At 44.3% G+C, this 17315-nt stretch overlaps 1 protein-coding gene across 2 annotated transcripts; it reads right to left on the reverse strand.

Moving 5' to 3' along the window:
* Positions 1-4929: 4929 nt before the first annotated feature.
* On the reverse strand, positions 4930-15294 carry LOC127158573 (uncharacterized). Of its 2 annotated transcripts, XM_051101656.1 has the most exons (3): positions 14472-15294; positions 14279-14369; positions 4930-5141 (listed from the first exon to the last, which is right to left on the reverse strand). In XM_051101656.1, exons 1-2 carry the CDS (start codon positions 15152-15154, stop codon positions 14282-14284), a joined length of 771 nt encoding a protein of 256 aa, XP_050957613.1. In that variant the 5' UTR covers positions 15155-15294; the 3' UTR covers positions 4930-5141; positions 14279-14281. The 2 variants fall into 2 exon arrangements, with proteins under 2 accessions (XP_050957613.1, XP_050957611.1); XM_051101654.1 differs by having other exon boundaries at positions 14279-15294.
* Positions 15295-17315: the final 2021 nt, after the last annotated feature.

Here is a 17315-nt window from a genome sequence, read left to right on the forward strand (position 1 = left end):
TATTCTGAATTATGACACCTTAAAATAAAGTGTTACCGAAATGTCTTATTCAGGTCAGAACTAAATGAAAAAAACAACAACATGCATTTTGTTATGATCTCTCTTATTTTGGTAAAATAATTAACATTTTGCAGATTCTGCAAAGTGTATGTAATCTTTTGACTTCAAATGTATAGACAGACAGACAGACAGACAGACAGATAGATAGATAGATAGATAGACAGACAGATAGACAGATAGACAGATAGATAGATAGATAGATAGATAGATGTAAGTCTCCATTTAAGTCTTGTCCCCCTATTTTTAAGTAATTGGCTTTTCAGAGAGTTCATTCTTAAATTGTTATGTTTGGTTTCCTTAGTCCTGAATATGTGGTTACATCCTTGGTCTGTTTGGTTCTGTTTACATTGTTGACGTTTTTTTTTTCTCAAATGGAGCTTTCACTGTCATAAAATAAAAGACCAAGACAACTAAAATAGAAACAGTCTAAACCTTAAAAGCAGAAAATGATTATCTAGATGTCAAAACAACTCTTATTCCGCTGTCAACTTCAGAGAAAAGTTTGTGCTCTTGATTGCTTTGGCAATTTGCAGATCTTCGCTCACTGGAACAGACATCTTTAAGCGGATCAAAAATGCATTGAACGGGAAGCACCGCAAGGGAAGAAGTTTGAAAACTTGTCTTTGATTTGATTTCCTATTAGGCAAGAAAATAGGTATCTCTCATCCCGAAACGATTTTCAAATGACCATCAGATCCAAGCATCTGGTAACCTTTTCAGAGATTTGTCGCTTTGAAAACTGATATTCAAATTAAAAAGTGAACACAGTGTTGTTTCTGATACTGCTCAAAAATGTGAAGTTAAAAAGAGAGAAACTAGATTAAAGTGCGACGTACTTCCCTTGATTTATTGCCGTTTAAATGAAGAAACTGAGCTGTTCTTTTATGATGCAATGTATTTGAGAGTTCAGACACTGATACATGCAGACACAGATGGGCACCAAAAAATAGCCGACCCCAAATAATAGGTTTAGACCAGGCTACTACTTGGGATTGAATTATGACTCTGCCATTTAAGCTAAGAATTTCATTTTGTACAGCCATAGGCCACTTCATAATTGAGTTTTTTTTTTTTTTTTATTACTCTCTCTCTCTCTCTCTCTCTCTCTCTCTCTCTCTCTCTCTTTAAAGAAATGTTACATTCAAAATCTGAATCATATTAATCAAACCGATCAGACATAAAATTGTACATTATGACTGTTTCTATAAGTGTAAACACGATTTGTGATTGTTAATAACTGCTGAGTAAGTTTATTGTAATAATGAAACTAATTTTAAAATCAGTGCAGTTGCTTTGCTCTTTTTTTTTTTTTTTTCCACACAAACAGAAAAATAATCAGAGTATCAGTTTTTTTATAGTGTGGGGAAAAAGAAAGAAAAGAGAAAGAAAAAAAAAAGGTCAATGCGACCCCTTTCATATAAGAATCATTCAGCTCTATGTAACCCATAAGTCCTGTTGAAGCTGAAAGAGAGAAAAAAAAGTATTAATTGCATTCACAAATTTTCACAAAGTTATTATTATTTTGAATTATTATTTGTGAAGTTATGAGTGTTTTTGTGAAAAGAAACAAAAACAAGGAAATGCATAAAAAAATAAAATAAATAAATTAAATTTATTTAGAACACTTATCCCATTGAACAAGTAGATAATTGGTCCAATTAGACAAATAGGAAGTTTGCCTCACCCAAAATGGGCGGTGTCAGGAGAGACCGGGAGAGAATGTTCCTTCGTCAGAGGAAAAAAAAAAAAAAAACGGCTGGTGAATGATTGAATGTTAGCGTGAATGCTACAAAAGTGGAAACATACATTCTTAAAATACAGTCTTAAAGCCTTTCTCAAGTCTTTCTAAGTGAAAATCGAATTCTCTTGGTAAGTGAACTATATGAATCTTCACTTACTGACGTTTTCTGTGTAAATGTTGGGTAAATTGTGTTCAAACAGTAAATGATATAGTGCTATATACATGTTGAATGTAAAACGCATATACAAGTTATTCTTCTGTTAAAAATGGGAAGAATATTATGTGAATGTGGCAAATAACTAATGTTTCAAGGTTAAAAGCTACTTTGGAAGAGTTTATGAGTGTTATTTTAACTGTTACGTTGTGTTTTTGAGTTATGAGCTAATTGCTAATCGTGACGCACGTGATACGGGCAGATAAGGCCTAAATGCGTCACTTCAAGATGTTATTTGTACACTTTCACAGATTCAATGTGTTAGTGTTCGATAAAGATGGAGTTTAATATGTTTAATGTTGCTTTATTTACAAATCTGTTGTTGTAATGTGTATTTCGCAAATAAGTGTCTAATTGTATTTTTGGCCTTGTCTTTTGCAAGGTTGGGTCTTTTCTTTCTTTTTTTTTTTTTTTTTTTTTCCCTTTTCTTTCTAATTGTTTTTCTCAGTCTTTTCCCTTTTTCATCACCCCGTGTTGGATCCTTCTGACTTTCTTCTGGACACTGGATTCGGAGGATTTTGAACTTGAACTGTTCCTGTTCCATGCTGAAAGATGTCAATGTGTGCAGGAACTGGCAAGCCATGCCCATATAAGGACTGAGCTTTGAGGATCAAGTAATCAACAGGGTGGTAAGACTGTACACATTGTTTTCCTCTCTTGACTGAACTCTTTTGCGCAGAACTGAATCATTGCCGGAAGAAGGTTCTTGTGAAAGCAATATTGAACTGGGACTGAAACTGACTGAAATTTCAGTTTATATTGGAATTGTTGTTCTTAAGTTGTTTGTTCTATTTTCTGACATTATATTGTGTTGAATTTTATTTTGTTTTTACTTTATTTATTTATTTTTTTCCCATCTTTTCCTATTCTGTGGTGGTTTGCAAACAAAGAAAAGAGTATTTCAAATAATTCTTAATTGAACATCTCATTCATATCAAATACAAAATTATTTTCTACAATAAACCAACCAATTGAGCAACAAATTAAATAAATAGGAAAAGAACAAACACATATAAGTACATTTTTATTAGGTTAAACCTAAGTAGGTCAAAGTAATTTAAACTAATTAAATACACTCTCTAATAATAGCAAAAGGGCCAAATAGGATCAAAACCACAAGAAAACTTTGTAATTCTGAATCCTTAGGATAAGGTTTTACTGTTGTTTTTTTATTTATTTATTTATTTTTTGCTTGTTTGGTTTTGACATGGTTTAAGAAATTTTTTGCTGCTTCTCAATACAATTTTACGTATTCCTAACACATCCAGTGCTGTTGTGTTTCCTTTCTTGCTTGTTGTTGAGCCTGTCTCTTGAGCGAGTTTGGTCTTCTGTTAACTGGTCCAAATCTGCAGAAAGTGCACCCTCTTCACCCTCATTTCCATCTGCCACCGGATGGATCACTGGATCTGTCAGTATTGCAGTTGTGCCGTGACACAGGTTACATCTACTTTGTTTCATAGAGGTTTATGCTTTGCTTCACTTTTACAATATGTCTTGCTTATTGAGTCTTTTATTTCAAACCTTGGATGAATTGATTTACAATATGAAGTGTATGAATTTTAACTGCTGTGCCTCCTTTGTTTCAGCTAAGCACCTTTTCAAAAGAGATACAACAGTATTATGTAACACTAAAACTATTGTGACGTGATTCAATTATATTACACTATTTGAGTGTCTGTCTTTGTGCCTGAATATGAGAACTGAGAAAACAGGTTCTGTTGTCATATAAATTTCTCTAGACTGTTATTTGATGTTGCATTTTAACATAATTTGTTGACTGACTACATATCACAAAAGAAGTTTTTGTTTGCTTGTTTGTTTGCTTGCTTGCTTGCAGAACATACAAAGAAAGATCATTGTGTTAGAATCATTCAGACAGACATTTGTCTGACCTGAAAAGGTAAAGAGACATGAAGGCCACAGTAAAGTGCTGTTTTGAGGAGCACTTGTGGCTCAGGATTATTGAGCCACATGTCAATTGCTGTAGTCACCCCATGAGTGAGTTTTCACACTTCGTAGAGCAGCGAACTGTCCTCCGACAAATCAAGACCCATTCAGCTGGAAACAGCATCACCTACGTTGTGCTAAAAGTGCAAAGTTCTACAAGATCATCAAGGTCCAAATGACTTCATCCACTTGATGAACTGATGAACTTACAACCTTGAACTAAATACTGCAAAATGCTTAGAGTTTAAAGAGATTTGTATATACTGATGATACAAACAACATATAGTATATAATACCAATCAGACGTTTGGAGTTGGTAAGAATTTTAGTGTTTCAGAAAGCAGCCTCTTATGCTCACCAAGACTGCATTTATTTAATAAAATAAAGCAGTAAAAACAATAATATTGTGCATATTATTACAATTTACAGTACCTATCTTATATTTAGACAATTAAAGAGGCACTGAAGGTACAATGTAAAAAATGACCATGATTTTAATGGTAAAAGACTGTAAAAATGCTACAGTGGAAGCCTGTTAAATGGTTAACGCAAGGTCTCCTACTATACATGGTGAAAAACTTTATTGGACATGACATGTAATTTTACGGTAGTATACCGTTTTTGGAAGTGAAAAAGAATAATTGTATAATGTATAATTTACAGTGAATAACTGTAAATTGACATTCCCAGAAATCCCTGCGCTACATTTCAATTTTTTTTTTAAATAACTGTTTCTTAGTTTTTTCTAATCAGTTGTTACATTAGGGTTGTATGTTACATCGAATGTTGTTAAATAAATGTTTATTGCATTGTTTCAGTTTCATGTGTGTTACCATGATGGTGTTTAGTATTTGTGTGAATGACTCTGTGCACCTTCTATATATGTTATTATTATTATTATTATTATTTTTTATTTATTTATTTATTTTTTTAATTAGCGCTTTTCACGATACATATCGTTGCAAAGCAGCTTTACACCAAATTGACATTTTTACAATATATGTAGTAGTAGCTTGATGTACATATGGCAGAGATGTGTGGTAAAGATCAATTAATGACGTAATCAAACAGACAAAGAACACTATAAATTAGTAGCAGAATTCGGTAGTGCTGTATGTTTTCAGGGTTGGCATCATCTCTTCTTAAGTGTTCTGGATCCACACTGGAGCTTGTGAATTCCTAGTTCCCCTTCAGTCGTTTCACTACAACGTTACATATGGGAACTCGCTTGAGAGTCCAATCATCTCCAAGCCTTATTCAAAAGGCCAATGAACATTCATGAACATTGGCGAGTGGTATTTGCATGCTGAGCCACTCCCCCGTATATACGGGTATATAAGAAGGCGGCGTGCAACCACTCATTCAGACTTTTGCTTTTGGAGCCTCGTCTTCTGAGCTATTTAAAAAAGGAAAAAAAGAAAAAGAGTTCCTGAGTTCACACTCTCTCTGCTGGCGTGCTGCCGAGCTACTAAAAAAAGCTTCATCTAAAAGAGCGTTCGGCAGCCGCCAGCCTAATCCTGCGGGCTGCCGTTTTCACGGCATCAACGCCTCCCGCACTCCAGCGAGCGCCCCGTCTGAGTGCACGGTTGTGCCGCGGTTTCTCCCTGGGCGGACCGGGATTTCAAAAGAGTGAATTTCTCGCGGCTGTCGAGGACATCTTCCCGGTATGTCTCTCCGGCCGTGCGCTTCCGGGTGCGGTAGTTTCCTCGCCTCTTTGGACGGACGTGATCGCTGTCTCACGTGCCTGGGCCGAGAGCACGCTGAGGCAGCGTTCACGGATGGTACGTGCGTTCATTGCGAATGTATGTCCATGGCTGCGTTAAAGTCCCGCCGCTCATTCATGAGTAGGCACCCCTTGTTGTCTTCCCGCGGTAAATCGTTGAGCCGTCAAGGTTTTTCGGCTGCCGTGGCGAGGCACTTGGGGGACATTCAGGTGACTATGCAGAATGTTCCGTCGGCCCCCAAAGCCCCGCGGACTTCTGCGTCACCGCGCAGTCCCGTTGAGCTGCCAAAGCAGTATACCTCCCCGTACAGCGGGCTGGGTATCTCCTTTTGCGCTCCCCAGGAGATCGAGATGTCTGCTGCAGCATCAGAGGGAGAGTCTGACGATGAGGCTGACGACTCGGCGGGTCGGTACCCCTCTGCGGTTGCCGCCCCGTCTGAGACAGATGCTGAACTGTCGGCTATGCTCCTCCGAGCCGCCAAGGAGATCGGTCTGGACGTGCCCAAAACAGCTCCGGCCGATCCCTCTAGGCTGGATGATTGGTTTCTGGGGAGGGCTCCCGCGGCACCGCCGCCGCTCTCCCCCAGTGCCTTTCTTCCCGGAGGTGCATGAGGAGCTGGTGAGGACTTGGCGAGCCCCGCACTCTTCTCGTCCACGTCCCAGCTCCTCTCCCCTCGCCTCTCTCGACGGCGGTGCAGCCCGGGGTTATGAGGCGGTCCCTCAGGTCGAGCGCGCTGTCGCGGTGCATCTATGCCCGCCCGGCGCTGCCACCTGGCGGGATCGGCCCCATCTCCCCTCCAGGGCGTGTGAGTTCTCGTCCGCTCTCACGGGCCGGTCTTATCACGCCGCTGGACAGGCTGCCACCGCCTTGCACGCTATGGCCACCTTACAGGTGTACCAGGCCAAGGTGTTGAAACACCTGCACGAGAGGGGTTCTGACCAGGGTGCAATGGAGGAACTCCGCGCCGCCACCGACTTCGCCCTCCGGGCTACGAAGGTGACGGCGCGTTCCCTTGGTCAGGTGATGTCCACCATAGTGGTCCAGGAGCGACATCTATGGCTGACCCTGGCCCAGATGGCAGATGTCGACAAATCACGGTTTCTCGACGCTCCTATCTCCCAGGGCGGCCTATTCGGCGACACCGTCGAGGACTTCGCCCAGCAGTTCTCGGCGGTTCAAAAGCAGACGGAGACGATTAAACACATTCTGCCCCGCCGCGACATTCCAACCATGTCCGCAGGGCCCCAACCTCCGCCTGCTCGTCGCCGAGGGTGCCCCCCCGCGGCTTCCAAACAACCAGCTCCGTCCCCTGCTAAGGTACATGACACCAGATTGGCAGCCCGACGTCGAGCTGGCCGTGGGAGAGCGGCGCCGCCCGCGTCTCAGGGACCCGTCACCCGCAAAAGATCTGCGAAGCGTCCCTGACGCGGGCAACCCGGAGGTGGAGAGAATCGCTCTTTGGGGGATGACAACATCAACGTCCCCACTCCCGGTGGAGGGCCGGGAGCTGTCACAGGAAGAGTCAATTCTCTCACCTCCGGGGTTCAGGCCCCGAGTTCCCTCTTTGAGCAGCGCCCCAGAAGTGTCTCCTCGGATTCGGAGCCTGATGTCGCCAGCGCGGGAACCAGGGAAGAAGGTAAGCGCTGCCCAGTGCAGTCTGACTTTTCTCCAGGACGTTCTTCCTTCTGGGATCAGTCCCCTTCCCCTTCCCCCCCCAGGCTGCCCCACTGCGGTCACGTCGGTCAACGTCCCTTTGATACCCCTGGCGACCAGGCTGGGAGCCTGGCTTCAGCTTCCCAGCCCCTCGCGGTGGTTGAACCGGTACGTCTCGGCTATGCGATTCAGTTCGCCAGGCGTCCGCCCAGGTACAGAGGCGTCCTTTCCACTTCTGTCCATTCGGACACACATGCCGCTTCCTTCGTGCGGAGGTTGCAGTCCTACTGGCGAAGGACGCAATCGAGCCTGTCCCTCCAGCCGAGATGAAGTCAGGGTTTTACAGTCCTTACTTCATCGTGCCCAAAAAGAGCGGTGGGTTAAGACCCATCCTGGATCTTCGAGCCCTGAATCGGTCCCTTCTCAGGCCATCGACCTGAAGGACGTCCCCAGCTTTCACGTCTCGATCCTGTCTCGACACAGATCCTTCCTACGGTTTGCTTTCGAGGGTCGAGCGTATCAGTACAAAGTGCTTCCATTTGGCCCTCCCCCTCTCCCCACGTCTTTACAAAAGTCGCGGAGGCTGCCCTGTCCCCTCTTTGGCAGACAGGCATTCGCATCCTCAACTATCTCGACGACTGGCTTCTCATAGCTCACTCGCGAGATCTGTTGTGCGAACAGAGGGACTTGGTGCTCCGGCACCTCAGCCATCTGGGCCTTCAGGTCAACCGAGAGAAGAGCAAACTCTCCCCAGTGCAGAGGTTCTCTTTTCTCGGTGTGGAGCTGGACTCGGTCAGTATGACAGCCCGCCTCACCAACGAGCGCGCGCAGTCAGTGCTGAAGTGTCTGGAGTCATTCAGACACAAAACAGCGGTCCCTCTCAAAACATTTCAGAGGCTCCTGGGGCATATGGCAGCCGCAGCCGCAGTGACGCCGCTCGGCCTGCTTCATATGAGACCGCTTCAGCGCTGGTTACACGATCGAGTCCCGAGATGGGCATGGCACCGTGGCACACTCCAGATTGGCGTTTCCCCGCAGTGTCGCCGCCTGTTCAGCCCGTGGTCAGACCCGGCCTTCCTTCAGGCCGGAGTCCCCCTGGGACAAGTCTCCAGGCATCTTGTGGTATACACGGATGCCTCTTCCACGGGTTGGGGTGCTGTATGCAACGGGCAAGCAGCATCGGGCTCCTGGACAGGACCTCGACTGCAATGGCATATCAATTGCCTAGAGTTGTTGGCTGTGCTTCTGGCCCTTCGTCGCTTCCGACCGTTGCGTCACAAGCACGTGCTTGTTCGTACCGACAGCACAGCGACTGTAGCCTACATCAACCGTCAGGGTGGTCTACGCTCCCGTCGCATGTCACAACTCGCCCGCCATCTGCTCCTATGGAGTCAAACGTGGCTGAAATCGCTACGTGCCGTTCACATTCCAGGAGAACTCAACCGTGCAGCCGACCAGCTCTCACGGCAGTCCACCCATCCTGGAGAATGGCGACTCCACCCCGAGACAGTCCAGCTAATTTGGAGCCATTTCGGGGGAGGCCCAGATAGATCTGTTTGCTTCCCCCGAATCCTCCCACTGCCAGCGGTTCTACTCCCTCAACGAGGCTCCCAACAGCCTCGGCAGGGACGCACTGGCACACAGCTGGCCTCCGGGGCCCAAGTACGCCTTTCCCCCAGTGAGCCTCCTTGCACAGACACTGTGCAAGATCAGGGAGGACGAGGAGCAGGTTCTGCTGGTTGCGCCATACTGGCCCACCCGGACCTGGTTTCCAGAACTCATTTCCCTCGCGGCAGCCCCTCCCTGGAAAATCCCCTTGAGGAGAGACCTTCTTTCTCAGGGGATGGGCACAATTTGGCACCCGCGCCCCCGATCTGTGGAACCTGCACGTCTGGTTCCTGGACGGGACGCGTCAGACCTCTCCGGCCTTCCACAGGCCGTGATAGAAAGTATCACTCAGTCCAGAGCCCCCTCTACAAGGCAGGCTTATGCACTGAGATGGTGTCTGTTCGTCGACTGGTGTTCCTCTCGCGGGGAGGACCCACAGAGATGTACGATTGCAGTAGTGCTTTCCTTCCTGCAAGAAAAGTTGGAGCGCAGGCTGTCCCCTTCAACTCTCAAAGTGTACGTTGCTGCCATTGCAGCGTACCACGATGCAGTGGATGGAACATCCCTAGGTAAGCACCAACTCATCGTGAGGTTCCTGAGGGGTGCGAGAAGGGTTAATCCCCCCAGGCCGCACCCCATACCCTCTTGGGACCTCTCCATCGCCCTCCAGGGCCTGCAGGAGGCCCCATTTGAGCCACTTGCGTCAGTTGAGCTAAAATATCTGTCACTTAAGACAGCGCTCCTGACCGCACTGGCCTCCATCAAGAGGGTAGGGGACCTACAAGCTTTCTCTGTCGACGAAGTGTGCCTAGAATTCGGGCCCGGCGATTCTCACGTCATCCTGAGACCCCGGCCTGGTTATGTGCCCAAGGTTCCCACCACGCCTTTCCGCGATCAGGTGGTGAACCTGCAAGCTCTGCCCCTGGAGGAGGCAGACCCAGCCTCTGCGATGCTGTGTCCAGTTCGCGCTCTGCGTATATACGTGGACCGTACTCGGCACTTCAGACGCACCGAGCAGCTCTTTGTCTGCTTTGGAGGTCAGCAGAAAGGGAATGCTGTCTCCAAACAGAGGTTGGCCCATTGGGTGGTAGATGCCATCTCCCTGTCGTACCAAAACCAGGGAGAGCCATGCCCCTTAGGTGTTCGTGCCCACTCCACACGGAGTGTTGCCTCATCCTATGCGTTGGCTCATGGCGCCTCTCTAGCAGATATCTGTAGAGCTGCGGGTTGGGCGACACCTAATACCTTCGCCAGGTTCTACAACCTTCGCGTAGAGGCTGTATCCTCCCGTGTCTTAACATAGACATCACAGGCGAGCGGGAGTCCGGCTGGTGTCGGCTTGCTGCGCCATTCCTAATGGATCCGTGCGCTACTTCCCTCAGTTGTTCCCTCCGGCGAACCTGGGTCCTCCATCCCCGCAGTCAGGCCTAGTGCGGAGTAGTGCTTGTCTGTGCTCCGGTTGGGTCTCCTTCGCCCAGCAGGTTGTGGCAACATGTTTCAGTATTTTTCCACGGTCAGCCAGAAGGCCGATGTTTCCCTCATATATCCCTAAAATCTATGGATATACTGAATTTCTTGTGTTCCACATGTAGAGATTTCATGTGCTCCGCCCCCCAACTCCTGCTTCAGTACAACTGGCATCCCTGTGGGGCCCCCTATTGGCCCCCAGGGCGTTGGGAAGGTTACGCTCATATCCGTCTGCTGACACGTCCGCCTGTCGGCACGCGGTGTGTTGCGTAACGCGACGTCTGGTTCGTGGCCTGTTCCATGGGTCTGTTCCCATATGTAACGTCGTAGTGAAACGACTGAAGGGGAACGTCTAGGTTACGTACGTAACCCTCGTTCCCTGAAGGAGGGAACGGAGACGTTACATCCCCTGCCACGACCTTACGTCGCGCTGACGCCGGGCTGCAGCTTGGCTCCTCAGCAAAAGCCTGAATGAGTGGTTGCACGCCGCCTTCTTATATACCCGTATATACGGGGGAGTGGCTCGGCATGCAAATACCACTCGCCAATGTTCATGAATGTTCATTGGCCTTTTGAATAAGGCTTGGAGATGATTGGACTCTCAAGCGAGTTCCCATATGTAACGTCTCCGTTCCCTCCTTCAGGGAACGAGGGTTACGTACGTAACCTAGACGTTACCATGGGATGTCAATCCCATGGCAAAAACAGAGAACAAATAGGAACATAATTAGCGTAGCTGCTGTTCAAACTAAGAAAAGGAAGGTTTGTTAAACCAGAGCTAAAGATTAATAATGAACATTTGATCAGATATAGCTGCAGGAAAAGTTTATGAGATGCATTATTTGAATGCTTGGCTAAAAAGATGTCTCTTTAATCTAGATTTAAACAGAGACAGTGTGTCTGAACCCCGAACGTTATCAGGAAGGCTGTTCCAGAGTTTGGGTGCCAAATGTGAAAAAGCTCTACCTCCTTTAGTGGACTTTGCTATCCTAGGTACTACCAACAGTCCAGAGTTTTGTGACCTTAGGGAGCGTGATGGATTGTAGCGTGGTAGAATACTAGTTAGGTACGCAGGAGCTAAACCGTTAAGTGCCTTATAGGTAAGAAGTGCTATTTTGTAGCTGATGCGGAACCTAATAGGTAGCCAGTGCAGAGACTTTAAAATTGGGGTAATATGATCATATTTTCTTGACCTGGTAAGGACTCTAGCAGCTGCATTTTGGACTATCTGTAGCTTGTTTATTGAAGATGCAGGACAACCACCTAGTAGTGCATTACAATAGTCCAGTCTAGAGGTCATGAATGCGTGAACTAGCTTTTCTGCATCAGAAACGGGTAACGTTTCGCAGCTTGGCAATGTTTCTAAGATGGAAGAATGCTGTTTTTGTAACATGAGAAATATGATTTTCAAAAGACAAGTTGCTGTCTAATATAACACCCAGGCTTTTGACTGTAGTGGAAGTAACAGTACATCCGTCTAGTTGTAAATTGTAAGTCAGAAGATTCTGTGTATTGTTTATCTCTGTCTTATCTGAATTTAATAGCAGAAAATTGTTGGTCATCCAATCTTTTACATTTTTAACACACTCTGTTAACTTCGATAATTCAGAAGTGTCATCTGGTCTTGTTGAGATATATAGTTGAGTATCATCAGCATAACAATGGAAACCAATCCCGTGTTTTCTAATATTATTACCAAGGGGCAGCAAGTATATTGAAAATTGTAGAGGACCTAGAACAGATCCTTGTGGCACTCCATACTTTACTGGTGATAACTGAGATGACTCCCCATTTAAATAAACAAAGTGGTAGCGATCAGACAGGTAGGATCTAAACCATTTTAAAGCCTGCCCTTGGATACCTGCATAATTTTGTAGTCGATCTATTAGTATGTCATGATCTATAGTGTCGAACGCAGCACTAAGATCAAGTAAAACTAGCAGTGAGATGCAGCCTTGGTCTGATGCAAGAAGCAAGTCATTAGTGATTTTAACAAGTGCAGTTTCTGTGCTGTGATGGGGCCTGAAACCTGACTGAAATTCTTCATAGATATCATTTTTTTGCAAGAATGAGCACAGTTGAGCAGATATAACTTTCTCTAAAATTTTAGACATAAATGGAAGATTAGAAATGGGTCTATAATTTGCCAGTTCACTAGGGTCTAGTTGTGGTTTCTTAATAAGAGGCTTAATAACCGCCAGCTTGAATGGTTTAGGGACGTGACCTAAAGATAACGATGAGTTGATAATATTGAGAAGCGGTTCTTCTGCCACAGGTAACAATTCTTTCAGTAATTTAGTGGGTACAGGATCTAATAGGCATGTTGTTGGTTTAGACACAGTGATGAGTTTATTTAACTCTTCCTGTCCTATAGCGGTAAAGTACTGCAGTTTTTCTTTGGGTGCGACGAAAGAAGTTGACATATTAGATGCAGTATAATCTACATTGGTTATTGTATTTCTGATGTTATCTATTTTATCAGTGAAGAAATTCATAAAGTCATTACTATTAAACTGTAAAGGAATATTTAGATCAGGTGGCGTCTGGTTATTTGTTAATCTAGCCACTGTGCTAAATAAAAACCTTGGATTGTTTTGGTTATTTTCTATGAGTTTGCGGAAATGCTCAGCCCTAGCAGCTTTTAAAGCCTGTCTGTATCTGGACATACAGTTTTTCCATGCAATTCTAAAAACTTCCAAGTTAGTTTTTCTCCATTTGCGCTCAAGATTGCGAGTTTCTTTCTTGAGGGAATGGGTATTACTGTTGTACCATGGCGCAATACGTTTTTCTCTAACTTTTTTTCAATTTGATGGGGGCAACAGCTTCTAACGTATCGGAGAAGATGGTGCCCATATTGCTAGTCATTTTGTCTAGATCCTGTGTATTAAGGGGTACACAGAGCAGTTGAGATAAATCAGGCAGGTTATTTGTAAATCTATCTTTGGTGGCTGGAACAATAGTTCTGCCAAGACGATAACGCGGAGCCATATAGTTAATATCAGTGATACGCAGCATGCACGATACAAGGAAATGGTCAGAAACATCATCACTTTGAGGTACGATATCTATATCAGTAAGATCAATTCCATGCGATATAATTAAATCTAGCGTATGATTAAAACGATGAGTGGGCCCGGTGACATTTTGCTTGACTCCAAAAGAGTTTATTAGGTCAGTAAACGCAAGTCCTAACGCATCATTTGTATTATCAACGTGAATGTTAAAATCTCCGACAATTAGCACTTTATCAAAATTAACCAATAGTTCTGAAAGGAATTCTGCAAATTCTTTTAGGAAATCTGTATATGGCCCTGGCGGTCTATACACAGTAGCTAAAACAAGAGATAGGAGAGATTTCTTTTGCATATCTGGCAGAGTAACATTAAGCAAAAGTATTTCAAATGAATTAAACCTGTATCCTGTTTTCTGAGTAACATTGAGAATATCACTATATATTGTTGCAACACCACCACCACGACCACTCTGACGGGGCTCATGCTTATAGTAGTAGTTTGGTGGAGTAGACCCATTTAGACCAATATAATCATTAGGTTTTAGCCAGGTTTCGGTTAAGCAGAGTACATCAAAACTATTATCTGTGATCATTTCATTCACAATAACTGCTTTGGGTGCAAGTGATCTAATGTTTAGGAGCCCAAGCTTTAAAAATGGTTTCTGTTCGTGTATTTTGCTTTTTTCTGGTTTAATTACGATCAGATTTTTTCTAGATCCTGCATTAAATTTATGTTTTGACCTCACTATTCGAGGAACAGACACAGTCTTTATAGATTGGACAGTGCAAGTACTATCATTTAAGCGTTCAGAACAAAAGCCATCATAGCAATCATTTGAGAATGTACTTACTAGTCAAATGGAGCGTAGCGTCCTGGAGATGTTGTCCGACAGCAGTTCCGCTCCGACTCTGCTGGGGTGCAGGCCATCAGCACGGAAAAGCCTAGGACGTTCCCAGAAAAGATTCCAATTATTAACAAAGAGCAGTTTCTGTTCTTTACACCATGTCAATAACCATTCATTTAGAGCAAGAAGTCTACTGAACTTTTCGTGCCCACGTCGATACGTGGGAAGCGGTCCTGACACGATGATCCTCGTCGCGGGCGACGTGCTGCTGTCTCGATCAGGCTGCTGAAGTCCCTCTTCAGAACCTCCGTCTGCCGCAGCTTGATGTCGTTCACCCCCGTCCTTCAGGATTGCGGGTATCTGCGCAGAAACATCGAGAACGCGAGCACCAGGAAAACAGTGGGTGTGGACTTTACCTTTAGCTAAAGTAGCACGTACGTACCGGACAATGGAGTCTCCGACGATCACAGCGTCGCGTTCCGTCTCGCGGAGGGGAGCGAAGCGGTTCCGGGTGGAGATCTCGAAGACCGGAGGCGGCGGAGGGGGCGAGGTCCTCGGCCGGGGCCTGGCTCGCGTCTTCCGCTGCTGCTGCACCCAGGGTCCGTGGTGTCCCGGCGCCGGAGTGAAGGACATCTGGGAAGATCGCGTCCAGGGTGCACGGGACCTGTGCAGAGAAGCACACGGAGTAGAGGTGGTCAGAGTGTTAGTATCGCGCTGTATACTTACCCGGGAGGATTCCAGAGCGGCTCTCCGCTCTCTCAGCTCGGTCTGCCTCACCAACAGCTCCTGAATCTGCTTCTCCACGGCCTCCAGCTCGAGCTGCAACAAGTGCAGCTCGAACGTGTCCTCACCTGCACTCAAAGGTGGACACAAATTCGCCATTAAAGCAAGTAACAGTGAGTAAACAATGGTAATGTGTGTAAATAGTGTGTAAACAATGCAAGCAAGATTAGCGGCAACCACGCTGGTGCTGCTAACGGGCTATAAGCTAGCAACTCGGGAAATCAAAACAAAACTAGTTATAACAAAGTAATCCGGATGTTTTAGTTGTAAAATACAACAGGGGGTATATTCACACGTTATAAGAAACGAAAAATGATGGTGTATAAAATTGATTTTAAATTGAAAAACAGACAATAAGAAATTAAAACTTGACGGAGCTCAAACTCTGGTGAAATACAAAAAAAAAACTGTAAAGCTCAGGCACTAATGGATGTTCATCACATTGGTGTATAACTGACTTCACTACCAGAAGAACAAGATCTTGTGGTAGGCATGGGAACGGGAACCCTACCAGAAGACATTTTCAACCAGTCATTTGTGCAGCAATCATAGCCTAAGACATTATTTTCCAAATTGCCCTTTCTTATGTCTTGTAATATAAAATTTCTAGATAAAATCAGGATATGAGGACATTGCCCCAGAGGCCGATCCTTTCCAATTAGACAAAGGAGATAAAAAAGGAAGGATGGAAGAGGAAGATAAGGAAGGAAGCCATGAAGGAGGGGGAAAAAAAAAAAACATCTTGTGTGTTAGCAAACTGTTCATAGAAGAGCATAAAATAAAACCCATCCACATACAGCAATATTCAGTGAATGTACAATGAATATGACCGAAAAGCCAAAGTATTTGTTGAGTGGTCAGTTATGCTATTTATAAAAAAGGACATGAAAACACAGTTTTTCTGAAAGTGTCTCATGGCTGGTTTGCAACTGAACACAGCGCTGTGTGGGAAGGCAATAAACAGTACCAACAGAAATAGAAAATAAACAGCAGATCCAACAGGAAACACATACAAAGTCTTGGTAATAATATATATGGAGGTTAATAATATGAAATATAGCCTGATGGGTAAAAATGAGACGGTTCAGTGGAATCTGCAAATAAGCTGCAACCTGCCACAGTGGAAATTAAAAAGTAAAATGCCTAATATAAACAGCAATAAACATGAATGTGCAGAGTTTAATTTTTCAAAATGTAACTTTGGCATCATAATGTGATATATTTGATACCACATTAAAAGGTTCATGATGAAATGTTATCATACTACTATTCAGCAAGATTAACATGACCTCTGAAATTGGGAGCTTCATCTTATGTTTTTGTAAGGTGCTATGAGAAGAAGAGAGTTCACTGCAGTATGCTAGCTGTTCTAACTGTAGCTTTCCAAGCTACAAGCTGCTTGCAACACATGATTCCACGTAGTTCAACTATATTCAAGCTGCTGTTTTGAAAGTGTAATTCTGTAGTTTTTTACTGGAAGCTACTAAATGAAGTAGCTAAGTTCATTGAAACTACTTAATTGGGTAATGCAAGTGTATAATTCACGCCTTAAAGTTCATGCTTCAAAATGCACGGGGAACACGATGGTAATCCAGAGGTATAAGAAAAATACTAATATTACAAACTTTTTAAACTATAAACCATTTTTCACTATCAAATAGAATAGAAGATAGTACTGCACAGAGGCTCAAATCAGGGAATCCTTTCCTGAATTGAACAAACATGAACCATCTGAACAAACTGATTCAGTATAATACTATTTTTTTTTTTTTTTTTACAATGCAACAAACAAGAGCAGAGAGAGGACCGTTTAAGAGAGTGTGTCACAGGCTGGTCCAAGGCAAGTGGTATCCACCTGTTTCCAGGGGGCGCTACTGTAAAAAAGAACTTACGGTGAGGTGGCGGAAGTACTATACCAATGGTATTTTGTGTGCTAATTAAGGCTAAGTGTTTTTCGGATCATTGTTTACTTAAAGTTGCAAACCTTTATGAGAGATGCAGTTACGGTGCTCAGGGACAACATGTACTGCTTGAAGTTGTGTTCCCATATCGTTACCAAGTTTGGATCGCTAAATCCAATGACTGTCAACTAGTAATGTGAAATTTGAACCGAGGCATCGGAGCTTGTGTTAAGGGGCATACCAAATGAAGGTTCAATTCGAGGCTATTCGCACTCGGCCATTTAATGCCACAGTTTAATGTGTAAATTAATTTATCGGAGATAGCAATTTAACAAACAAACACACACACTGTTATGCTT

The sequence above is a fragment of the Labeo rohita genome, unplaced genomic scaffold, assembly GCF_022985175.1.
Source record: "Labeo rohita strain BAU-BD-2019 unplaced genomic scaffold, IGBB_LRoh.1.0 scaffold_1578, whole genome shotgun sequence".
In the NCBI taxonomy this organism is placed as follows: Eukaryota; Metazoa; Chordata; class Actinopteri; order Cypriniformes; family Cyprinidae; genus Labeo; species Labeo rohita.